Genomic DNA, 27,414 nt, shown 5'->3' with positions numbered 1-27,414 from the left:
GACTGGGTTACCCTCAATCCGGATAAATTCCTCCTTTCAGTGACCCAAAAGAAGGCTCAGCATCTACAGAGGAGATCTGTAAGAGATCTCTAAGTGAATGTTTACAAAACCAAAATATCAGCTAACAATTGAGCCCATTCAGTTACCAAATCCTTGAAATCTCAATATCTCAATTACATTTTAGTTTCACACTGATTCTGGGGGGAAAAAAACACTTTCCTTTGTTCATTTAACTTACTTCTTTGTGCCTACTCTGACCTGAAAAGAAAGGCCAGTAGAAATGATAGCACAAACAAGTGATTCTAACTTTCTTGAAAATCTGAGTTCATCAGAGGACCCCATGTGTGAATCAGAGCAAAAATGGGAAACAAAGAAGCAAGCAGAGGCTTGTTGAGCAGCAACCAAAGGCGAGACTGAGGTGCTCGCCCCTGAGAACTACAGGAGGGCTGCTGCAATTTCTGCAGCGTAACAAGCTGGTTATTCCAACAGCAGAACAACAGCTGTCCAAGGTAATTACATTCCTGCAGACCACCTTTAAAACTTGCTAAAATGTACTTGTATATACACTAGGCTATGGGAAGAGTGATGTACATTGGTTGTGCAGTTTGGCTTATATCTAAAAGATAATACCTAACCTTTTTATAGCATTAAGAGAGAGACTAGGAGCTGGGGATAAAGTTCAGCTGGTAGAGTGCTTGCTTTACAAGCTGGGTTCAATCCCCAGCACCACAAAAAGAGGGAGGGGAAGGGAGAGGAGAGGGGAGTTTGGAGAAATTACATCTGTGGTATTTATGATGTATTGTTTTATGGCAGAACCAACAAATCAATGAAACATAACACTGTATATAAATTTTCATGTGCATTATAAATGTAATGGAGTGACTTCACTTTGACATCTTATCAGGGTTCCTATATATGAATGTCCGATTTATCTATTATGTATCTGGGGTCAACAGATGGATAGAGCTACTGTAGTTGTTTTTTTTTTCTTTCTTTCTTTTTTTAAAAAAATGAAACAGACTTAAGGAAGTATGCATTTTGCCTAAAGACAGAGGCAAAACAAGAAGTATTATACAGATGTTCTAGCAAATAAAAGGCATCTATGAAGCTTGAAAGGATTTGTGAAAGAAAATATAGAACTATTGACAATTTTAGTTATTCTTCTGGTAATGGAAAAAAACAGATTAACTGGTTAATATCAACACAAAGGAGACACTGTATACTTGAGTGAATAAAAACAGAAATGGCTTTATTGCATTAGCACCTAGGTAGAACAAAGCCTTAGCTCATGACCGATTATAGCACAGAGAAGCCAATGATTTATGAAGCTAATATGATAATTATACTTCTAATGAGGGGCTCTAGTAACTGACATTCTCATTTCTAGTAAGCTAATATAACAGAAAAAAAATTCCATTTCTCAGGAAAAAAAAAAAAAAGAGTCAAAATTAAGGTGACATTTGGAGCCTTTTTCTTAAAACGTGCAAAATTAGGGGGAAAGCTTCTTGAAAAAGCAAAAATCTTGGGCTGGGGATATAGCTCAGTTGGTAGAGTACTTGCCTTGCAAGCACAAGGCCTTGGGTTCAATCCCCAGCACCACAAAAAAAAAAAAAAAAAAAAAAAAAATCTTAATTTTTTCCATATAAAAATCATTTTATCTTAATATATTTTGAAAAGTGTTTTAGGTGCTGTCACTATGCCTTGATGTTATGCAACAGAAGAACCACCTTGAATAGCATCACTATTAACTCATTTAATTTCATCATTTGGAACATTAAAAAGTATTTGGGACCTCTGTGTTATCTTAGTTCATTAAAAGACTGACTAGAGGACTAAAAACCAGTTGGACTAAAAAACTGAAAACTAGAGGCCTAAAATCTAACTTATAGTATCTAATATGATGTGAAAAATTTTGGTCTTGACATATCAGTGGAATTTTGAGTGGATACACAAGGAAAGGGCAAGTGGAAGTCAAGTTCAACAAATATTCATTGCCTGGAGTCTCCGTTGCACAGGCAGTGCATTATAAGGCTTAGTGATACCATGTTCCCTCTTCTTAAGGAAAGGAATTCAAGACATGATCAATGTTAATTTCAGTATCACTTTTCAGTACCAGGCTAGACAGATTTACAGAATATGGAAACAATCCTATCAATGGGTTTACTATTGGTAAAAATCAAATACTTGGAGTTTTAGGTCAAAAGAAACCCACTAAATATCTTTTCTTTCCAAACTTAATAATAAATTAGTCAGGTACAGTGGGGCATGCCTATAATCCAGTGATTCTGGAGGCTGAGGAAAGAGGATTGCAAGTTTGAGGTTAGCCTCAACAAGGTAGCAAGGCCCTAAGAAACTTAATGAGATCCTGTCTCAAAAAATGAAAGGGGACGGGGGTTGTGACTCAGTGGTTAAGCACCCCTGGGTTCAATCTCCCATACCAAAAAAACAAAAAAAACCAAAACAAAACCCCAAGCAAAATAAATTAATCATATAGCAATTAGCTAAAAATGAAAGGAATGGAGAGCATATTTTAAAAACTTTCTCAATGCAGTTAGTACAGTAAGACCAAAGCAATAAAACCTTTGGTACTAGTTCCGGCTTACTTATTAGGAAATTCAAAATGAAGGGTCTGATAGAACTATCTAGAGGTGGGGTCATATTAATGGGTTAATAACGGCATTGTAAGCCTCACCAGAAAGCCACAATTCACATGTGTATTTACTTATCTACCAATTATAAATGGAGTAACTTAAAATTTATTATACCAATTGTGAAATTCAGAGATAACCTATACAGCAAAGTTGGCAGCAACTTTAATATAAACTGGTTAATAAAAAGAACCATTATTTATAATTTTATAACTTAGACAATCTACTGCTGATCAGAAAACACAAAAACAACCTCTCAATAAATTCATGAGTCAAAACCAAAGTGACGATGAAGAGTGCCCTAGGAATGAAGATAATCAGACTTAGGCACCCACACTTTATCTAACTTACAGTATCAGCGTGGCAGCTGGTTGGGTCCTGCTGACTTATTTATTATGGTGATTGGTCACCATAGAAATGATCAAAGAAACAATGAATACATGAGAGGGAACAGGGACTTGGAGCAAAGGACACAAGGTATGGACTAGGGAAATCTAATGGGTTCAGGTTCTGAATCTCCAACTCCTTAGTTGCATGATCCTGGGTAATGTTTATCATCAGTTTATTTGCCTGAAGCCAGTGATAACATTACTTTCCCTGCTGGTCTCATAGGTCAGGGCAAAGATACAAATGACAATTCAAAACATGTTGTAAAAGATAAAGCATTATATAAGTATAAATTAAGTTCACGTACACAGAGTCAATGTGAAGAAATGGAAGTCTACTAAGTATTAGAGTTATGCCTGTCATTTTTGAATATCTAATCTTATTTAATCCTACTTTGTCCCCATTTTCAAAATGAATAATAAATTCAAGGGTGTTAGTTATGTCAAGACAACAACTAGAAACTACACAAGGGTAATCCCAACCTGTCTAATTCCAAAATTGGACTTTTTTTAAATTTGTTTTTTCTTCTGAACTGCTATAAATAATCCAAGCGGCACCCTGATGTGAAATACAAATTGATAAGGAATTAAAATGGTACTGTCAATATAAATTTTAGAAACTATCAGAAAATAACTGCTTCAAAACCAGATAGATGATAGACTAACACATCTTGAAAAACAATGACGTAGAACTTATTTGATAATGCAGTTACACTTAGATTTGATGAAAACCTTCTACAAAGTTCTGAAAAGTGGCTAAAGACATTCATGTGCCAGGGATGGAAGCAGGTTATATAAGTAAAAATACCAAGATGTTAGAGGTACAGAAACTGCCTTCCAGAATTCCACGAGCTAGTGAATGTACAACTACAATGTGAAAGGAATAGCTCTGTCACCTCGGGAATGAGGATGCATTCCTATAACAAACTGGGTAGGCTGTCTAGTGATCTGCCAGCCTGTCTGGAACCTGAAATTCTCTTCTTCCACTTGAGAGAAGCATCTGAAACTGGATGCTGGCATGACGTGTGACCCAAGTGCCAGCACCCACCAGTCATTTTTCTAAAAGCAACCACACGGGCCACCATTTCCCACCAGCCTCTGCATGCCAGATGTCATGTGGGGCAGGAGAATGGTCAGGCCCAGCATCAGTTACAACCGAGCTAACCCACCACTCATTCACATCATTCTGTGACAGTCCTATTTGATCTTGGAGTGCCAATGTCCCTTTCTCTTTTCTCAGTTTAACAGGACCTATTGGATCTTAGTGACAACGAGGTAGGATGAATTCTACTCCCCATATTATTAAGAAGCTGTAAGCCTGAAGATCGTAGGTTCTGCACTATTACCCTGAGATTTTAAAATAGGGCTACTCAGTCATGATTGAAAACAATGTTAATAATGGAGTGTTTCTAAGGGTAAAGATGGCAGTGTTTTACCACTGAGGGCACTGCACTTGCATTATAAAACCAAGACACAGCCCAGCCCTGTGTTTCAGGCATATCTCTTAACCCTAAGTCTCAAATTCCTAATCAATAAAATGCAGATTATAATACCTACATCAAAAGGTCCTTGTGGAGAATAAACCAACTGATGTGTAAATACAAAAGTGACTCAAAGACTGTTGAGTACTATATAAATATTGGCTATTATTATTTTTACTTCAATCTCTAATAAAGTTTTGGCATCCTTAATCTTTTTAGGCACCAATTTTTCCTTCTTTTACCCTGACTATCCCTGCCACTCTTCCCCTTTTTAAATATGAAAGTGACTTTAAGCATAGAAAAGGATAGTATTTATTAGTTTAGCAAGTATTTTTGAACAGATATAATGTCCTGAGCACTGCTGGCTATTTCTTTTTAATGAAAAGACAAGTGAATCAAAAGATGTCTTTCCTCACTTTTCTGAATCTGGATGAATCAAGCTGTTATTCCAGCTTGTTACTGGCACATAAACTCAATGACTGTAATATTTAAACAAAAACAGTGTGGCATTCTTTGCTAATCATTTCTGGAATGCAAATTCCAAATTCAAATTAGAGTGCTTCTACTTTCCCATCTTGAACAAGAGTTTTCTGTCCCTTCCTGCCCCATCCCTCTGTTCCCAAAAGAGATAATTCTGGAATTATTATTCCCATTTCAGCTGTTCTTTCTGAAAGAAAGAAGGGGAAAAGGGAAAAAAGTCATTCATGAAGATCTAAACTGTGTCAAGGTAGAGGAATTTGATTCTTGGCTGGGGTTCAGTAGTATATATTCAGCAATTCAAAAAATTAACAAATACTCTCCCTGCAATGAGGTAAAGACAGCCTGTGCCCAACCCCTGTGGTGCCTCCCTTCTTGAATTCAACTACCTGAAAGCTAGAGCCACGATTACCTTTTCTTGCCCTCACTCTCCAGGCTTAGTCAGTCACCAACCCCATTCTAAGTAACTATCTTCTCCTGGAAAGCACATCCTCCCCCCAACCCCTACTCCCATTTCCTTTCTTGAATTTATCTTTTTTTTTTTATCTCAATGTCACTGTTCATGTGCTGGATTAAGTTACTTCACCTCCGCTTCATACTTCCACAGCTCTTGGCATGTCTAATAAAACCTCTCACATCACAATTGGAGGGGTCCAAAACCTCAGCCATTGCATTATAAACTATTAGATACAGTATTTTTCAGTTAATCTTCCTGTTAAGATTATAGAAAAAAGTAAAAACGACAACAAAACCTGGGTGACTACTATTAACAAAAGTGTATCTCACACTGACAGAGTCTGACATGGTACTTTTTCATAACCGCTTACCACCACAGAGATAAAATCTGGGGAAACGATAGGTATCAATCCTCTTATTAAACTGCATGGTCATTACTTCTTTTTCTTTTACTAGTTCATAGGCCCCTGGAGGACAAGCCAGTACCTTATTTAACTGTGTATTCCCAGAACCTGAAATGGTGAGCTGCATATTACAGATGCTCAATAAATGAATGAATGAACAAAAGAGGGTTTTATTATAAATTCTTTGTCACTCCACTGAAGTTCCTAAAACTCTTCCTTCCTTAGAATGCAATTAATTATTTACATAAAGAGAAAGTGTTTCTATTTCCAGAAGCATATTGTACTAGGCTTCACTGAGATATATACATGCACACAAAGCAGGCTTAATAATATCTTATCCCTTCAAGATAATAGTCTTCAAGTATTTGGACAATATTTATAAGGAGGAGGGACTCAGCCCCACTTCCACCCTACCCACCACTCCAGTACCTCACCAAACTCCCCCGCCAGCAGCATGAAACACTCCACAGCAGAAAAAAGCGGGGATGAACAGTCTGGTGAGTCCCCTGGGCATCTCACCCTCATGTCCTACCCCAGGGACAACTCTAAGAATTCCTTTCATCTGTATATACTCATATTCCTGAGAAAAGCTCAGGAATTGAGTAAACACAATTTTCTCCATGTTTAATGCTGTTCTGGCACCTCTTATAAATTGTCACTCTTTATTCACACACCCCCAATAACTCAGCTCTAAAAATATACATAGAAGTTAAACATGTTTCCTTTTGAACAGCTGGAAAGACCATCACATTATTCATTCTCACACCCCAACGAGATTAGCTAGCGATTTTGTAGAAAAACCCAAAGTATACTGCAAACTTAAGAGATTCTCACCGAATTCATTAGTTCTTTCACCATCTTCAAATTTTCTCAATTGCAGTAACATATCTAACATAAAATTTGCCATTTTAACCATCTTTAACTGTACCATTCGGAGACATTAAGTACATTCACAATGTTGTACAACCATGACCACTATTTCCAAATCACTTTTCATCACCCCAGAGGCTCTGTAGCCAGGAAGCAGTAATTCCCTTTTTCCCTTTTCCTCCATCGCTGGCAACTTAATATTTTTCTTTCTCTATGCTTTTAACTATTTCTAGATATTTCATGTAACTGGAATCATATAGTATATGTCCTTTGGTTTCTGGCTCATTTCATATAGCACAGTATTCTCAAGTTTCATCCAAGTTGTAGCATGAATCAGAACTTAATTCCTTTTTTTATGACTGAATAACATTCCATTGTCTGCAGAGACATTTTGCTTGTTCATTCACCTGTTAATGAACACTTGGGTTACTTCTACCTTTTGCTATTATGAATAATGCTGCAGTGACCCTTGGCATACATGTTTGAGTCTATTTTCAAATTTTTTTTTTTTTTGGATCTACATGTAGGAGTGGAAATGTTGGCTCACATAGTAATTTTCTGTTTAACTTTCTCAGAAACTGCCAAACTGTTTTCCACATTTGCTATACCTTTTTACATTCCATTGCCAATGTATGAGGGCTCCTTCGAATTTCTCTATGTCCTCACCAATACTTGTCATTTTCTATTTGTTTGTGTTGGGTTTTTAATAATAGCCTGGTAGGTGTTCAGTGGTATTGTGGATTTTGATTTGCATTTCCCAAATAACTAATGATGCTAAGCATTTTTTCATGTGCTGTTGGCCATCTGTATACCTCCTTTGGAGAGATGTCTGTTCAAGTCCTTTGCCTGTTTTCCAAATGGGTCATTTGTCTTTTTGTTCTTGAACAGAGGGATTCCTAACGTATTCTGAATACTAAAGACTTGTCAGATATGTGATTTCCAAACATTTCTCCTATCCCATAGATTGTCTTCTCATTCAATGTGGTTTGATGCACAAAAGTTTTTAATTTCAGTGAAGTCCAACTTTATCTGTTTTTAATTATTTTGTTGTTGATGCTCTTTGTATTACATCTAAGAACCCACTGTCGAATCCAAGGTCATGCTGATCGATCTTCATGTTTTCTCCTAAGAGTTTTCTGGTATTAGAGCTTATATTTAGGTTGTTGATTCGTTTTGCATTAATTCCTACATTAGTGTGAGGTAAAGATTCAGCCTCATTCTTTTATCAAGTGGAAATGCAACTGTCATAACACCATGTGTTGAAGGGACTTCTTTCCTTACCATTTTCAAAAACCATTTGGCCATAGATGTAAGGGTTCTATTTCTGAACTTTTAATTATATTCCAGAACCAAAGTGTTTTAATTGCTGTAGCTTTTTAGTAAGTTTTGAAATCAGGACATGTAAGTCCTCCAACTTTGTTCTTTTTCAAAATCATCTTGGCTACTTAGGGCCCCTTGCAATTCCATATGAATTTAAGGATCAGCTTTTACATATCTGCAACTTTTACCACTTAATAAACATTTCTACGACCTTTACCATCTAATAAAAAAGATTTTTAAATTAAAAATAATACATCATATAGTCAAAGAGTAATTTGACTTAATTTTGCCTGCCTGGCATTGTTTTTTTTTAAAGATTGATTTCAACAGTTGGTGTTCTACAAAAGGACAAATGGTATTAATTAGAGAAATATATTCCAATAACATCTTGGAAGGCTATCACTCTCCCTTCACAATCCAAGTGATTCAGGTTTCCTAGGGCCCTCAGGGTTCCCAGCTGAACACCAGTCTGAGTTTGCAGTTGGCGCCTGAGTTTGCATTTGGCTATGGTTCAGATGAAATTTGGTTCTAGTCACTGACCTGTCAGTTTCCAGATTATAGTGATTGTACATGTCCTGGGGCTGAAGAAAGACACCACTCTTAACTCCTATTGTTATATACTCAAATAGCATTTGAGTCATAACTCCATGCTTAACCTACCAGAGCAGGTCTGGCTTCAAAGCTGGCATTCATGGCTAGGAGGAGTGTGAACGCAGGCATGAAGGCAGGGTTCACATTCCCTTATCCAAAACCATTGTGTTTAATTCTGGGTTCACATTCCCTTATCCAAAACCATTGTGTTTAATTCTTTGCCAGAATTTAAAAACAAAATAACTCTTACACACATATACCCTTCATTATTATGCACCCCCAACAGGGTCTGGAACAGCATCCCTTACACAAACATACTCATATTTTGCAGCCAACCAAACATATGAATATTCACTCTGAGGGGGGATAAATAAAAATATAAACAGTCTCCTGTTGGCTGAGATCAGATATCTTCATCCAGAGACTTCACATCTATCAGGATTTATAATTAGAAGAATTAACAGAAATTTTTTCCAGCACTTTTTGGACTTTTTATTGTGCATGTAGAATTATTATTGTATGAAATTAGTAATTAAGAAAACATATTCGGTACCGAATAACAGAAAAAATCCAAAGCCCCGTCACAACAGCTTTCTAAACACACAGAGCAAAGAGCAGGACAATAATGCAGAATTAAATACCAGTCAACTGGAAGCAGGAGGAACCTCAGAGACTCATCTCCTCTCACTTTCTCACAAGTTGTATATTAACCAGATTAGTATTCTTCTGAGGAATCAGTTACAAAAAAACTCCAGCCCACAAAGTAAATGCTAAATTCAAGTAAAAGCAAAATCACAACGGAAACACCATTTTTGATGATCAAACTGGTAGAAAATAGTTTTTAAGATCTAATGTTAGCAAAGGTGTGGGGAACCCACCTGTATTGGCAGTCCTGGGCAGTATGAGCTTTCTGAGTAGTTGTGTGGTAAATATAACAAAAGCTTAATATTAGTCATACTCTTTGATCTTACAATTCTGTTTCTAGGAAACAATACTTGAGTGCTGAAATCAATTAAAATACAGCTACAGGGTAGTATATAACATGATTATTTAAAATAACCTACAGAATAATGTTCATGACACAAAACATTTAAAATATATATTTCAAATGTGAAAGAGTAGATTATAAAACTACATATGGAATATCCCCAAAAGAACTGAAAGCAGGAATTCAGATATCTGACTGCCCATATTCATAGCAGCATTGTTTACAACAGCCAAAGGGGTCCTCTACAGATAATGGAATATTATCCAGACTTAAAAAGGAAGGACATTCTGACATGTGATCACATGCATTAATCTTGAGGACATTATGCTAAGTGAAATAAGCCAGTTATTAAAGGACAGGATGCATGTCTTAACTTACGAGGCACATGGAGTAGTCAAAGGCATGGAGACAGAGGGAATGGTAGTCGCCAGAGGAGGAAGGATGGGGAGTTGCTGCTTAATGAGTGCAGAGCTTTGATTTTGTAAGATGAGAAAGATTCTGGAGATGGATGATAGTGATGGATGAAAAGCAACAAGATATGTTTAATGCCACTGAGCTATGCACTTGAAAATCATGAGAATAGTAAATTTTAGATGATGTGTATATCACAATGGAGAAAAAAAAAAAGCTTAAAAAAATATGCTAACTGTTGTGGGTTGGGCTGTACCAAGCAGCAAAGGTCAAGAACTAGACAGCTGAGCAGGAAACAGAGCTCCTCCATGCTCCACCCTCCTTGGGCAAAGACTTCACCACTTGAGTCTGGAACCACTATCTGAGGAGATGTGAAGAGAATGCTCTCAGGACAGTTGGGCTTTTATCACTTGCCTAGGTTTTAATTCTCCCCTCTTACACAAACTACTTGCCAAATGAACTGGAGAGAGTATTATATTAAAAAAAAAAAACAACAAAAAAAAACTGTATATATTGTATGACCTAAGGCTTTGGAGGGTAAAAATAAATTTAGGGGAAAAAAATAAAAAGTCGAATATCAGGTGATTTTTATTTTTCTTCTTAATAATTTCTCTGTGTTTTCCAAATTTTCCACAAGCAAAACCCAAACACAAATACATCAAAAAGCATCTTTGTAGTACATGATGTAGATTCATACCATTGGTGTAATCATACATGTACATAGGGTAATGATGTTTGTCTCTTAGAAACGAAACAATGTACTCCATTTGTGTACAATGAATCAAAATGCAGTCTGTAAAATTTAAAAATTAAAAAACAATTGAAAAAAAAACCCTCTCAGTCATAACGTGTCCATGTGGCCTCTACTATGCCTGGCAAAAGCTTGCTGCTATGTCTCAAGTCCTCCCTACTTCAGTAAACGTCCCCAACAGATTAATCAGACCAAAGTTACTGGAGACCTTCCTGACAACTTTCCCCCATCCCTCGACATCCAGTTCCTCACTAAATCCTGTCAAATAAATTTGCAAAATCCACCCAAATGACAGCTATGTCCTCCCACTCCTGCAGGCCCTAACCTAATGCTTGAAGGGTGCTTGATGTATTCCAGTGCCTCTTTTATATCTAAGTTCCTTACATACACGAATCCACTGCATCCTCGCAGCAGTTTTATGAGCTAGGATCAGTACGACATTCACCTTTATACCTCTGAGGAAGAGACAAAGAAGTCAAGTCTTTTTCTAAGATCACAGAGCTAACGAACCATAGGTCAGAATTTGAGACTGGGAGCTCATAGGTTATGGTCTTAACCACTCTATTATCCTGCCCCTTGGCCTTATGCAGCTTGCTTTCTCACATTATTCAGGTCTCTATTCAATATCTCTGCCTCTGAGTTGTGTCCCTGAAATCCTAACTAGCCCCACAGAAGAACCACCATTCTCTGTCACCTTGCCCTGCCGCACTTTCTTTTGGTACTGAATTAGCAGTTATACATTAAGTATGTGAGATCCATGAGGGCAGAGATTTCACCTTATTGTAGCTGAATCCAATGCACCAGAACAGTGTGTAGGCAACCACGAGTTAGACAATGGTTGAATGGCCAACCAAATGAATGCTTAACTTCCATGAGGCTGGCTGCTGGAGTCAGTCAGACCTGAACCCAAATTGAGACCTACATTTTCTAAATGTGGACTTGGAAGCACATTCAACCTTCTTATGCCTGTGTGTTTAAAATTTCCTCAAGCTCTTTTTATTTTTTATTAAAAAGGAATATAATTTGGGGGGGTGTATTAAGAGATAAAGATGTTGAGAGTAGTTTATTAAATGTTCTGTTACATCAAAAATTAAGTAAAGAACAGGGATGAAGATGTAGCTCAATGGTAGAATGCCTGCCTAGCATGCACAAAGTCCTGGGTTCAAGTCACAACAACATCAAAAAAATTAATAAAGTATATGTAAATTCTAACACTAAAAATGAAGAGAGCTCAAGAAACATATTAGCTCTATCTAAATTCCATTTTATACATTCTCTGTTGTATGCTTGCTTATTAGAAGTTTCCAAATCATGTCCTCTACTTAACTTTCAAATGTATGGATGCATTTTCTAAGCCATTAGCTAAACAGCAGACTGAGACAACAAAAATTCCTTCTGAAAGGATCAGTTTTATTATTTTAGAGATTTCAAGAAAATATAACTGAACGGTTAAGATGATTTAAATTCATATTCAGCCACTGCCTGCTGTGCTATCGCTCAGAGGTTACTCAGTGAAAATCAAGTGCAACCCTAGCAGCAAAAGCCTGGCTGCCTTCTTCACCCCTTGACAGTCCAGAAGCCTTTGGAGATTTTTGAGAAGTCGGGTGTCCAGATGTGGCCCAGTCGTTCTTTTCTCCTGAAGGAGGAGGCATGGTAGCAGCCATGGTGACTGCTAGCTAACCTACTGCTCTGAACAAGGCAGCAGTTCTGAGAGACTCAGACCTGGGTGGGGAGGGTGGAGTCACAGTGAGCAGCACCTGGCCCTGTGCCCTGAGTGCTGCTCCCTTCAGCCTGCCACACTCACAAGCTCCTCTCCAGGCTCTCCCGCAATGTGAATGACTCCACGTGATTACCCTTCTGAGTCACTGGACTACAGCATTTCTCAGTTCTGAATACAGTGCTGTAGAAGGTTTGAATCTATGCCATTTGCTCACAGAGGAACAATCAACCTTTTGCATCTCTTCTTTCATTACATTTTATTTGGTCATTGATTCTATAACTTGAAATTCTGGCTCACTGGTTGATTAACTTCTCCTACTACTCTCCCCAGCACTCAGTACCTGGGGCGAGGAGGGAGACATATGGGAAGCAGGCAGATCCAAACATTAACACTGTGTCCTGATTTGGGAGCTCTTTATCAATGGACTCAAAGGTTGTTTTCTTTTAGAAACTTGATAAGGACTTCAATTGTGTGATCATTCTCCAGCTGGCCAGCCTCAGTTAAAGAGGTTTAGGAATGTTCACTCCAGAAAATACCACAATGAAGTTCTTTAATTGTGATTTTTTAAAAAAATAATATTATCCAAATATAGCTAAATCACCTTAGAGATTCAAGCTATTTAAAAGTTCTTAAATATGCGCTTAACACATTAATTAAAGAAACATACATATGATACAACTCAGAATACCTCTCCCTAGGGAATGAGTTATAATTCTGCTACTTATTTCAGGATCAAATATCTTCAGTTTCTGGCCTTTCTGTGAGTTCTTCTAAGGCCTGGTTTTGTCTTTGTCCTATCTTTTCATGTACCAAGTCTATATAAATAACATACTTTCACACATAAAATAACTATTATTTATTTACCATGCAATATGATCTAAGAACAACAGTAGGTCTTAGAGATATAAAAATGGCCACTGAGCCACTTATATGTGAAGACTTTTATGCAAATAAAACATCCAAGTCATGCTCTAGGGAGAACTGATGCCTGCAGAAGGTTAGGGGGCCCAAGAAGAGATTCCTAAACCAGCCAGGCAGGGTGCTGAAGAGGTGGCCCCAAAGCCAAATCCTGAGGGATGAGGAAACAGGAGAACATCTAAGAGGCCACTCTGCTAAGAAAACCTAAGTGGGAACTAACAGTGATGGTGAGGAACAGAAATAGATGGAGTGCAGTGATAAGAAGCTGTTAGACTCAACAGACATTGTAGGCTGATTGGAAAGGAAGGTCAGAAACGCCTAGGAGTCCTGTCTGACCTGGGCTACAGGGTTTACTAAGTAAGAAGCATCTTTCAAAACTCCAACTCTTCACTTACCAGTTTCAGTAGGAAATCTTCCTCCCATTTTGTAGAGAAAGTAGAAAAATAGATTCAATCACATCATGAGAGTTCCCTTACTGAATTGACCAAATCAAATTCATTACTGATTCAGCCAACAAACATTTCTTGCATGGCTGTCATGTGCAAGTACTGGGCAAGTTCTGAGGATACAGCAGTAGCTGAGGATCCTGCCTCCCCTGACCCCGACGACCATCCCCACTGCACTCCTTCTTATGGGATAGGTGGCATCTTCCCTCTGACCTTAGTCCAAAGCCTCTTTCTATGCCTTGGTTCCCATTTCCTCTAGCCTTCTCACTATAGATTACTCAGTACTTTTTCCTGTGACTTCAACCTATTCTTTATTCTCTTGTCAACATTCATTTCTCCTCAAATTTCTTCCATCTATTAAAAATAAAAAACACCTCCTTGGGCAATGTCAAATGTGCACGCCTTTGACCCCACAACTCCATTTTGGGAACTTGTTACAGATATTCCTGTACACATGTGAAAAAAGGTGCAAGTGTGCACAAGTACGTTCTGGTCTTCAGTGGAGAGATCCAAACTTAAGGGAGAGATAAAAAAGGTCTAAATGTCTAAACTCAAATATCCAGATGATAATGTGGCACAATACAGTATTACACATTTGATTTATGCGGTCACATGTCTGAAATGTACAAAACAAAAATAAAAAATTTAGCTAACTCCATAGTAATAAGTTTCAAAATTTATAATTATAAACGTGTGTGTGTGTGTGTGTGTGTGATCTTGAAAGATATACCTCAAATTATTAACTGTGGCTACCAATGAGGGAATGCAATTATGGAGAAGATTCTTAAGTCATATTTTTTACTACTTAAAACATTTACAATAAGTATATACTGCTTTGCAATCAGTATAAAACAATAAAGATAAGAGGTTTATCATAAACAACTTTAATTGGTCTTTTCTGCCATGGCACCTTTTGCACTGTAACATAGTCCAAAATCCTCAACACTGCTGATGAGAATCTGGGTGTGCTGGTGCCCCTCCAATGCACATTCAGCCTCTACCACCCATTGGCCAGCTCTGGCAAAGATCAACAGTGACATGCACACTGCTAAACCTAATGTCTGTTTCCCATGTTTCCATGAGATGACTTCCGTGCCATCTCAATGGTCACTGACACAGCTGACCAAGACATCTTTCAAAGACCACCCTCCTATTGGCTTCATTGTTTAAAGGTCCTACCATCTTTCTGGTCTCCTCTGTTGGTGCCTCCTCCCTGACAAGACCTTTACTTCTGAAAATACTCAGGGCTCTATGCAAGTACTCCTCTATGGTCCACACCATGGACTCCTGTTAACACAACCAGGCTAAAGTCTCCAAGTGCATGGCTCTATCTCAGACACATTTCTATTTCTCGTTTGAATTCCAGATTCATATGTTCCACTGCCTGTGTGACACCTCCGTTTGAAAACATCCCAGGTATCTCCAACTTGCTGTTCACAAGGGACTTAAGTTTATGTCTCCACAAACACTTTCACTCAAAGTCATTTTTTTTTTGTTGTTGTTGTTGTTATTTCTTGATTCAGTAAATAATACCACCATCTACTCAGCTGGTCAAATCAGAAACCTGGCTGTCATACCCTCTCTCCTCATCCCTCACAGCCAAACATTGAGAGTCCTATAGTGCTGAGATTTTTTTATTCTGTCTTCCTCTCTCCATCTCACCCTGCCAAGCCCCCAGCACTATAGCACTAATCTCCTATTCCCCACCAGCAACTTTCACCCTCTTCCAACCCCATTTCCTTACAGCAGTCAAAATGACCTTTGAAAATAAAATTCTGAACCAGTACTTTTCTGCTTTAAATCTTTGAATGGTTTCCCTCAAGGAAGACGCTTCCAAATTTATAACAAGTATATGTTAATTCCATAATAGGGGAAACAAAGAACAATATTTTTTAAGGAGGTTGATTAAAAAGAGACTACAGCTGCACCCTCATGTTTATACCAGCACAGTCCACAACAGCCAAGACAAGGAATCAACCGAGGGGTCCATTAATGGATGAATGGATAAAGGAAACATGGCATAATCACAATGAAATATTATATTCAGCCACAAAAAGAAACTGTCATTTGTAGTAACATGAATGGAAGTGGAGGATATCATGTTAAATGAAATAAGCCAGGCACAGAAAGCTATACTGCATGTTCTTACTCATATGTGGAAATCACAAAGTTGGTCTCAAAGAAGTAGAGAATAGAATAGTGGTTTCCAGAGCCTGGGAAAGTGTAGGGAAAGGAAGAAGGAGAGAGAAGAGTTCAGCTAATGGGTACAGGGGTGCTGATGGATAGGAAGAATAACTTCTAATGTTCACTATGATAACTGAAGTTGACAACAATCAATTGTATATTTCAAAATAGCTAGTAGGGAGGGATTGGGATGTTCCCAGCACACACAAAAATAATAATAATAAATGCCTGAAGTGATGGATATGCCAATTACTCTGAACTGATCATTACAATTGTATACAAGTATTGAAATTTCATGCTGTACTCCATAGTCAATTAAAAATAAAAATATATTAAAAAAAAAAAAACGAGAGACCACAAGCATCATGAGAATTGGGGTTACATCTATTTGATTTACTGTAGAACCTAGGTGCCTGGCCAAGGTCTTTGCACATAATTGACCTTAATAAGTATTTCCTGAATAAATGAAGGTCATACAGCTGCACCTAGCTAGTTATGGGGTTTAGAAAGGTATAGTTTTATTTCCTAGTCTGTTGGGCCTTGAAATTCACATATTCGTATTACATATCCCCTCTCACACACAAATATTGATGGAAAAGAATAAAGAAAAATAGGATCAGTGATGGAGAAAGGTAGAGGTAGAGATGTTAACATTAATCAGAAAGATCATAGAGAAACAAAGACTGAGTATAAGCATACATTTATGTATGCATTAGATATAAATTAAATATAATGTTTGTATTATATACCACACACATATAATGTGTGTGTGTGTGTGTGTGTGTGTGTGTGTGCGCGCGCATACTTTTGGAGGGAAGGAGAGAGGGAGGGAGAAAAAAGAAGTTGAGGCAGTAACCCCTGAAAGTGTCTATTTTCTCTCTGAGTAAGAGAATCTACCTACTGCCAAGGAGGGCAGAGGGTGTGGAGTGACTACTGAGGAAAACAGTGAGACTGAACTTCTTTCTGTGATTGACACCCAGAGGGTTGGCAGACTAGGCCTGCAGGGCTCCATTCTGCTGTTTTTTTCCTATGCTCTACAAATGCTCAAGAGTCTGATTTTCTTTTTGGCCTCTTTTCCCTAGGATAATGATTCTGGACAGTCATGCAAGAATCCAGTGTATCACAATAACCAGGGGGAACTATGCAGAATGATTCCTACCTTGCCCCAAGGAGGTTCTCTCCTAGTCACTGGGGTGGGGCTGCTTTGACATAGACCTCATCTTGTGAACCACTGCCCTAGGGAACCTCTCTCTGGTCTCTAGGTCACAAGGTCAATATCTCCATTTTCTTCTTAGTCACTCTAGTGACCACAGCTGAGCACACTAGGATCATGATCAAACGCCCCAGTCAAAACCACAGTGATGTGCAATGTCCACTTTCCAGCCAATGGAGAAACAGAAACTTAGAGGAGAGAAAAATATACACATGGGGCTATTATCTCCTTGCACATGGCTCTGATGGGAAGTACATGTTTCCTGGTGGGTGATACTAGGTCAGCCATCCCTGCCAGATGGCAAAGTGGAAAAAAATAGACTTCTTTGGACATTATCTTTCCTATTCTTCTGTTCAAAACTAAAATTTTATCTAGCAATCAAGAACATAAATCCAGGTAGGCTTTGGAGCTGGACAGCTATTAGCTGAAAATAGCCCACAGGAAAAATTCAGAATTTTTAACCTTTTAACAGACTCTTGTTCATGAGATGTGGGTTGCAATTTTAGTTAACACTTTAAGATGTCAGAATTACTGAAACTGACTGACAAATAAAAAGAGCAACTTAAAATTCACCTGTCTTCGACTGGCTGCTGTAACTTAGTTTCCCATTCTGGTATTCAATTACAAATGAATCTCTCTTTCCTTTCAAATAAAAGAAATTTATGCAGCTGGGCCTGGTGGCACATGCCTATAATCCCAGCAGCTCAGGAGGCTGAGGCAGGAGAATGGCAGGTTCAAAGTCAGGCTCAGCAACTAAGTGAGGCTCTAAGCAATTCAGCAAGACCCTGTCTCTAAATAAAAAGGGCTAAAGATGTGGCTCAGTGCTTAGGTGTCCCTGGGTTCAATCCCTGATACCAATAAACAAATAAACATTCTATGTGTAAAAAGAGACTTTGAAATTATCTATTTCAATTCCTTGACCTTACAGATAGAAAATAAGGACAAGAGAGAAAGTTCAAGTTTAAGGAGTTGGTAGCAAATGTAGGGATAGAGCCCAGGTCTCCCAACTCTTGGTCCAAGGAGATGGCTTGCCATAGTGAAATACCTATTAAGATTCCAACATATTAATCATTATAACATTTCCAGAGTTTAAAGAGAAAACATTTTCATACAAAGGATCATAAGTCAGAATGTAACTCAAAGGACTTTTCAAGAAGTTCTTAAGAACGACCCTCAAAAGTAGAAGGCTTCAAAATTCTGAGAGCAGATGATTTTTACCCTAAAACTGTACACTTAGTTAAACCTTAGCTTAAACGCCACAAAAGAATACAGGCATTTTTAGACCTGTGAGTATCAAAAAATTACCTCTTTCTTTCACACCTTTTCTCCATGAGGCATTAGAAAATGTGCTCCACCAAAACAAAGTAGTAAACCAACAAAGAATAAGACATAACCTTGGGCTTCTAACACCAGACAAATGCTAAAGAAGTCCTCAGGTTGGTGGTGAGAGGGCATCATCCCTCATGGCCCGAGCTCAGAGAATGACCTACACAAAGTGGAGAGAACTATAAGGCTCCAGAAGGCCCTTCCCCCACCCCAAAAGATGAATTTAACCAATTCCCTGTGTGGCTGGTTACACTGAGAGGAGATTCACAACTGGGAAAGAATCTGAGGTTGAATTATTCATAACTATATCAAAAATTAAGAAATTTTTTAAAAGTCAATATCTACTGCATAGTCTTGAGAGGGAAAGTAATCAAACTCTATTACATGGCTCATCTGTGGAGAGCATTACATAGTTACAGTAAAGTAAACACTAAATATTGATCTTACCAAAATTACAATGCAATTACAATACAACCACAGTGGGGGGAAGGGGGTGGAGGAGGTTTGTGTGAGAAGGGGCACAGGCAAGGGAAGATGAAGGAGAGAGAGCTAAATACTCCCTTTGGTGTCCACAGATGATGCCTAAACTGAAAACTGAACGAGTTACAATTTAAGGATGCTAGAGATGCAGTAGAGAGAAAATTGCTGAAAGAATTGGCTGAAGGTGGAAACATGGGCCACTGGGAAACAGAACAGAAGCAAGAGGCTGCTGCTTTTCCTAGCAAATCTAAGTGCTATTTAACGATTGATTATGTAAAGACACTAACTATGTAAAACACTGACAAAAACGAAAAACTTTCCATTTTTTCCCCCTTTAAAAAGAAAGAGGAGGGAGGATTCATGTCAAACACCTCATGAACCCTTACACAAAAACGTAAGAATCACCCTGTTCTGGCACCTGCTATATGCCAGGCACTATGCTAGAGGCAGAGCTATATAACAAGGAACAAAGCAGAAAATGTCCCTTTTCTGAGCATTTCTATTCCATAATAAAAGCTAAGTGTAAACACTTTTTAAATAACTGACTCTGCTCAGTGATAAGGAAACAAGCAGGTTGCTACAGTAGAAAATCAGAGGGTAGTATTTTAGGCAGAGTGGTCAGAAGAGGCTCCCTGAGGAGTGATGTTTGAGACCTAAAAGGATGAGGAGGCATTGGCCATGCAGGGCTCAAGGAAGAGCATTCCAGAAAGGGGTAAGCAAGCCAACAGTTCTGAAGCAGAAAAAAGTCTTGGCGTGCTCAAGGATATAATCAAAGATCACTGTGACTGTAGAATAAAGAGATGAGAGACTGGGGAACAAAATGACGTGGGAGGGAGTCAGAGCCTGATTACACCATGCACTGGCAGGTACGCAATGGCGTGGCCTCCCAGCGTCTGCTGTGGGAACAGGGGAAACAACAGACCCGTTAGCAGACTACTGCTGAGTTTCAGGTGGCAATGTTGGCTTAAGTGGAGAGAGAAAAGACAAATTCAGAATCGTCTGAAAGTACTGGAAGGAGGGAGGACCATGAATAAGAAACCAAGGAGGAGCCCAGTACCTGCAGATAACATTTCTGACTTTGGAAATTGGGAGGTTAGTAGTACTGTTTTCTGAGACAATGGAGACTTGGGGTGAAGAGGCAGGATGGGATAGACAGAACACGGCAGCAAATCAAGATTTATACCTGATACATGCATATTCAAGGTAGATGTCAAGGGGGCAGAAGGATATAGGGTCTGGAAAACAGAAGAGTTCACTGTTGGAGATTCCCTTGGGGAGTCATCAGTTAATTGGTGGTACTGACACCTGGGGGCATAGATGAGCGTGCGAGAAGAGGAACTAAACCATACCACGAAGAATTCAACATTCTTAAGTCTTGTCATGAAGAAAATAACAGAAAAGGATCAAGGCATGCCTAGCATAGAAGGCGGAAGCCAAGTTGGGAGATAATTTCAAGAAGATGATGGAAAACTGTGCTGGGGATGTAGCTCAGTTGGTAGAGTGCTTGTCTCACATGCACAAGTCCCTGGGTTCAATCCCCAGGACCACAAAAAAAAAAATGCACTTAAAGCTTTTCAGAGCTCCAGTAAGATGGGAATGTATCCATTGGAAGCAGCAATACAATGATCTTGAATGACCCTGACAAAGAAGAGTAATGGAAAAAAAAGGGCACTAGATTAAAACACAGAAGAATAAATGAGTAATGAAAATGCTACAGTTGACAAAGATAATATTTTAGAAATTTTGATTAGGAAGGAAGAGAGAAATGGATAAGAGAGGGATAGGGATACAAGGGTCTAGAAGGGGTTTTTGGTTTTTAATACAAGGGTACCAGAGCATTCATTCCCTCATTCCTTCAGTTGTCCAGAATGATATCCTTATGGAGCTTCCAATCCACTGGGGACAGAAACAATAAATACACTAACTTCAGATGGAAATAACTGCTTTAAGGACAAGCAAGGCTGGTCAGGAGGGCAGAGTAGCAGTGATATTTTAGATAGGTGCGCCAGGGATGCCAGCTCTGTGTAGGTGACATGCAAGTGAGAACTGGATGATGTGTAGGACCAAGCATCCCCGCTGAGGAAGAAGTTGGAGATGTGAGAAGGCAGAGCCCAGGATGAGGACAGCAGCCCTGGCAGTGGGCGGTGGTGACAAGTCAAGGGACGGCAGGAGGGCAGTGTGCCTGGAACCGAATGAGAGATGGGCAGATCAGGAAGAAATAAGGATAGAGGGGTGACAGGGGCCCACACAGTAAGTAGCTAAGAGTTTGGATTTTATGCTGTTTGCAGAGAAGCCACCAAAACGGAATAAATGTATAAAAGAGAAGTATCACTGCGGCTGCTGTGCAAACTAGAGACCATGAGGTGTGTGAATGGAGGCAGGAAGATAGTTTAAGATGTGACCACAAAAGTTACAGCAGTGTCTGGGGCTCAAATTTAGGTGTGGGAGCAAGGGATTAGGAGAACCTGGATTTGGGATGGATGCTAACGAAGGGAATATGGGAGGTGAGAGGCAGGAATCATTGTGGCTCCAGGTGTGGGATCCAAGCAACTAGGTGGAGTCAATGTTGGGCTGAATAATGGAAGAAGTTGAGGTTCAGAAAACAAGTCAAGAATTTGTTTTTAGATATATTAAGTTTGAGAAGTGAATCATACACCCAAGTGAAGAGGCAAGCAGGCAGCTGCAAAGGCAGAGGTGGGGAATGGAGACAGGTAGGCAGAAGCTGTCACCAGACGGATGGTATGTGAGGCCCAGGATGAACAGGATCTCCTGCGGAAACAGTTGAGATGAGGAAGAGGCCAGCGACCTCAGTCCTGGGCACTCCAAAGTTTAGAGGCTAGAAGAAGGAAAGACTAGAAAACAAGTGAATTTTGAGCAAAACTCAAGATGGAGTTGCACCATGGAGCCAGGGAAAGAAACAAACCCAGGAAGGAACCATGCCCAGTGCTGCTGAGATAAGCATGAGCTCCACGGGAAACCGCCAAGAGCCTGCATGACTCAGGACAAATGAATGCTTGCGATCACGTCCCTCACACCTAAGCGCACACAGACTGCTCAGTGATCTGAGCAGTGGCCCTGTTCATTAAACACCCTGGCTCACCTCCCTGGACAGCCTCCTGCAGCAGAAAGGGCTCCAGTGGGCAGGCTTTACAAGCAGGAAGTGACCAGCACTCATGGCAAAGAGAACCAGGTTTGTTAGGGCAGGACAGAACCATCCTAGAGGTTTCTACAGCTTTCTAACTCACAGCTCCTGAGAAGAAAATGAACAGCAATGGAATCATTATTGTTCATGTTTCACTGATGAGGAAACTCAGGCACAAAGAGGTTAGGTGACTCGCCCAAGACCGCAAAGCCAGTGAGTGGAAGCACCAGGCTGCTTGAACCCAGGAATCTCATGGAAAAGAGCAAATTATTGGCCATTTTGCTTTGCTGCCTTCTCCAAACCAAATGCATAGTTTGAGGATCAGATCACAAATTCTAAGACTAGCTGACTTTTAACCAAAATTGGCCATTCTTCCTTCCCTTCTAAAATATTTGATTGTCAAATAAAGACTGAATATATTCAAGGTATATTATGTGACTTCATTATACATGGTATAATAATTAGCCCATCCATCACCACTCATACTGTATCTTAGATCCCCAGAACTTACTCACCTGTAACCTAAATGTTACATCCTTTGACCATATCTCATTTTCCTTTCTCCTAGTCCCTGGAAACCACTATTCTGCTCTCTACCTCCCTAAGTTTGACTTTTTTGGTTCCAAGCATAAGTGAGATCACTCAGCAATTGTCATTATCTGGCCTATTTAACAAAATGTCCTCTAGATTCATCCATTCTGTTACAAATGGCAGGATTTCCTTCTTTTGTGGCTGAATAATATTCCATTGTACATATGTGCCACAATTTCTTTATCCACTTATCATTAATGGACACAGGTTGTCTCCATATTTTGGCTATTGGGAATAATTCTGTCATGAATATGAGGGTAAAGATACCTCTTCAACATTTGATTTCATATCCTTTGGATATACACCCAGAAGTGAGATCACTAGATCATATAGTCATAATTGTAATTTTTTTTAGGAACTGGACAATTTATATTCCCACCACCAGTGTATAAGCATTCCTTTTCCTCCACACCCTACCAACAATTGTTGTTACCTCTTGTCAACTTAGTGATATGAACACTCAGGGAGGCTAAAGCCAGTACCAGCAAGGTAAATGCTCATAGTTAACAATGTCTCTTTTGGATACTTCTCCATTATCGTGACATAAGAGGCCAAAGGCACAAGGATTTTGAAATCAGACCAAAGTGGATTCAAATTCTGGTTCTATTTCTTAGTGAACAGGTGCATATCCATCTTTTCACTTGTAAAAACTGATGTGAAGTCCACTTTATCTGATATGAGGATGGATACCCCTGCTTTTTTACTGAGTCCATGTGCATGGTATATTTTTTCCCCATCCTTTCACCTTTAGTCTGTGGGTATCTTTTTCTATCAGATGGGTCTCTTGAAGGCAAGATATGGTTGGGTCTTTCTTTTTAATCTAATCTGCCAGTCTGTGTCTTTTGATTGATGAGTTCAGGTCATTAACATTCAGGGTTATTATTGAGATATGATTTGTACTCCCGGTCATTTTGGCTTATTTTTGGTTTTTAACTTGACTTGGTTTCTCCACATCAATGTTCATAGCTGCTCAATTCACAATAGCTAGATTGTGGAACCAACCTAGCTGTCCTTCAATTGATGAATGGATAAAGAAACTGTGGTATATATACACAGAGGAATATTACTCAGCCATAAAGAAGAATAAAATTATGGCATTTGCAGGCAAATGGATGAAGTTGGAGAATATCATGCTGAGTAAGATAAGCCAATCCCAAAAAACCAAAAGCCAAATTATCTCTCTGATAAGCAGATGATGATACGTAATAGGGGGGTGAGAGGGAGGCAAGAATGGAGGAAGAATGGATTGTATAGAAGAAAAAGAGAGGTGGGAGGCATGGGGGGAAATAAAAATAACAGAATGAGACAAACATCATTACCCTATGTACATGTATGATTACACAAATGGTATGACTCTGCTTCATGTACAACCAGAGAAACAAGTTGTAACCCATTTGTTTACAATGAATCAAATAAATTATTTTAAAAAACAAAACCAAAAATAAATTAAATAATGTGCAAAAAAACCAAAAAACTGATGTGTGTAAGACCTAACTTGCAGGGCAGTTATAAAGATTTGATGGCACAATATAAATGGAAGCACTGAACACCAAGCCTTGCATATTTAATACACCCTGCTTTTTGTCCTTTCCCTCCTCTTTACTTTTAGAATGTCCTGTTGAGCCTTGGAAGTTAGAATAACAGAAGGGGTTACTCATCAATAGCTCTTGTTGGTTTGTTCAAGTTTTCGGCCAGACCAGGGGGAAAAAAAATCTGGAACAAGGTGGTTTTCAAAATTTCATGTTATCTTTCAAAAGTCATGAAAATTTGGTATATTTGCAGAAAATAATGAGAATTATTTAATATAAAATATTTAACATTTACCTCCAGCTAAATTACCTGCTTTTTCCTGAAATTTTTAGAAATATTTTCCCCAACATATGGTGGCTTCACTTCCACACTGCCACTTACCTGGGATATGACAACCCTTAACAATACATGAACCTATGAAATCTTATTAAGGTTGCAAAGTAGTTTCATACATTTTGGTCATTATTGTCTCAAGTCCACAACATCTTAACATCTTGGGGGTTAGCACACAACAGCCCAGTTTGCAGTCTTGGTTCCAAAAAAAAATTTAACTCTGAGTTTCTATCCAAGAAAATCATTACTTTCTACCACACCTGTATGAAGCCTCCTGACCACATGTATGCTAAAGAGACATAACCTGTAATCTTGCTTCCTGAGATAAATCTGGTACAGCTAGAACAGTAACATGGATGCTGCAAATCTGGAAATATTTTTCCAGTAAAAAGATAATGACCAAGCAAGATTCTAAGTGAAATGAAATGACAGAAGAAAATAGATTTTTTTTTTTTTTTGTCATTTGAAAAGACCCGAATGTATTGATTCAAAGAAGGCAAAGTCATACTATATAATAAGGCTGCTCATACTGTATTTAGTATAATTTAGCCCTTAAAGCCTATTTTCATGAAGTAGCATTATTTTCATTACAGCGTGTCTGTCTTCAGGTAATGCCATGTTCTTCCTTTCATTATGGGAACATATTCAAAAGTATGTTATTCAAAGGTCCCAGAAGTTGTAAGCACCTTGAGCAACATGTGAGGTCACTGGAATCTTATTTTCATTATTTTGTCATCAAAATCCCCTTGCCAAACATTTTTTTGCCAAAACTCTACAGGAAGGCAGACTGGAACTCCTTCTTGTGTATGGATCCTAACATTCAGTAGGCCACAGACAAGCAGGAAATAAATTTTGCTTTCAGATGCTAGCATACAGCAATTAATTATTTTTAGCAAGACATGTTGGACTAACCAATGAATTAAAAGTTAGACTTTTTACAAAGATTATTTGGGACCCTCATACACACCAGCTAGTTGCAGATGGACAACAAAAAAAAGGGCCTGTCCTCCAAGAAAAGTAAATAAAAGTGCTGTTCAAGCACAAAACAAGGAAATCTTACCCTGGCTGGATGGGAGGAGCTTATGAGGAGTCAGAAAGGGCCTCTTGGAGGCAGGAACATCACCTGAAGGATGAGGAGGCATCAATAAATACAATAGACAAGCAAAAGGGCTAGCATTAGGCAGCAGAAAGATCAGTAGGAGGCATCAGACCTGAGTCCCAGACCTGCCTCTGCAACAACTAGGGTCTGACTTTGACCATGCCATCTGACCTTTCTAGGTCTCTTTTTTCCTTATCTATGACATGGGATGGTTAGATCGGTCAGTTGACCTTAACTCTTGCTATGCATCAGAACTTTAGGAGCTTTGTAAGAGTACTGGCTCTTTTTTCCAGAAATGTAGTTTTAATTGATGGACATCAGTGTTTCTTTTACAACCTCTCCAGACAGAGGCAGGAGGATTGCAAAATGGAGGCCAGCCTTAGACAACTTGGCAAAACCCTGGAAATACAACTCGGAGGAAGAATAAACCTGGGTTCAATCCCCGGTGCTAAAAAACAAAACAAACAAAAAGAATCTCCAGATGATGCCAATCTGCAACCAGGGCTGAGAATCATTGGATGAGATGATCTCTCAAGTCCCTGATATCTTAGGTCTATGGTTCTCAATTTTTGGTGCACAATAACATCCTCTGGGAAACTTTTAAGGAGCACAGTGTAAACTGCATTCCAGACAATAAAACCAGAATTTCTGGGGGTGGGGTTTAAGCATCAGTAATGTTAAAGTTCCCAGACTGATTCCAAGCTGCACCCAAGGTTGACAACCACTGTTCCAGATACTGTTAAAACTTCAGTTTCCTACTACGGATAATGAAGGATGGAAAAAGAAAAGCTTGTAAGTTTCTCCCTCCATTATAACTGTGTCAAGTTAAAAAGAGAACTAAATGCCAGTGGCCACTGTTGAATTTTAAATGGGATTAACAACATTGTAAGTTGATTTTGGATGTGTGCACCATTCACGTTGATCCATGACAGGTTGCAAATGTCCATTCAAAATGCTCTCAATTCTAAATTTAAAAGTCAGTGGAATACTTCTATAAAATGACTCCATGGTGTGTTCTGTGCAATACTTAGTTAGAATTTGATTTGCATGGTTGACTGTAATATGAACATTACATTCCTTACCCTGGAGGTTACTTAAATCCACTTATTAGGCAATGGTGAACTAAACAAACAGTAATTAGAAACACTGCAGACTACCTTTTAAATCTGTTGCTAAATTATATTTTTCCTGCACCAAAGCCCATACACGCAGCATGTCCACAAGCATCACAAAACCAAAGCCCAAGAAATATTTATGTTAATAAGGGCATAAGTTACCTCTGGGCCTTCACACACTTCCCTGGGATTCTGCAGGGAAATAAGTACTGCCTTAGAAGAGGACCATTCATTACTGGTATTTCTCACATCTGGGTAAATAAAGTACTGCCCACATGTGGTTAGAAATCCCAGGTGAAAATGAATTCTCCACGGGCCTGGAAATGAAGAACACCGCTGATAGACTGCCTCATTTCCTGAAATGAGTCAGAAATGAAAGTAATTCTTCAGAAAAAGAACATCTGTACTGTGGCACAGCTTATAGAATAATGCCAGATGATACCTGTGGCAAAGAGGCTGAGTCTGGGCAAAAGGGAGGGCCTGGAACAGGACTGGAGTTATGAACCGCACTTAATCTCAGAGCAGCATGGTTAG

The 27,414-nt window shown here is 38.9% G+C and overlaps 1 protein-coding gene across 2 annotated transcripts in view; it reads right to left on the bottom strand.

Moving 5' to 3' along the window:
* Ano6 (anoctamin 6) overlaps window positions 1-27,414 on the bottom strand; it is a 196,348-nt gene that overhangs the window by 127,872 nt on the left and 41,062 nt on the right. Inside the window, exon 2 of one of the 2 annotated variants that reach the window (XM_047549386.1) lies at window positions 25,727-25,789. The exons of the other annotated variant lie outside the window; for it this stretch is intronic. Coding sequence (XP_047405342.1) covers window positions 25,727-25,789 — 63 coding nt within the window. The remainder of the gene's footprint in view (window positions 1-25,726; window positions 25,790-27,414) is intronic. 2 annotated transcript variants of the gene reach the window in all.

This window comes from Sciurus carolinensis, chromosome 4 (genome assembly GCF_902686445.1).
Source record: "Sciurus carolinensis chromosome 4, mSciCar1.2, whole genome shotgun sequence".
Classification (NCBI taxonomy): Eukaryota; Metazoa; Chordata; class Mammalia; order Rodentia; family Sciuridae; genus Sciurus; species Sciurus carolinensis.
This window is presented reverse-complemented; position numbering and strand designations above follow the sequence as displayed.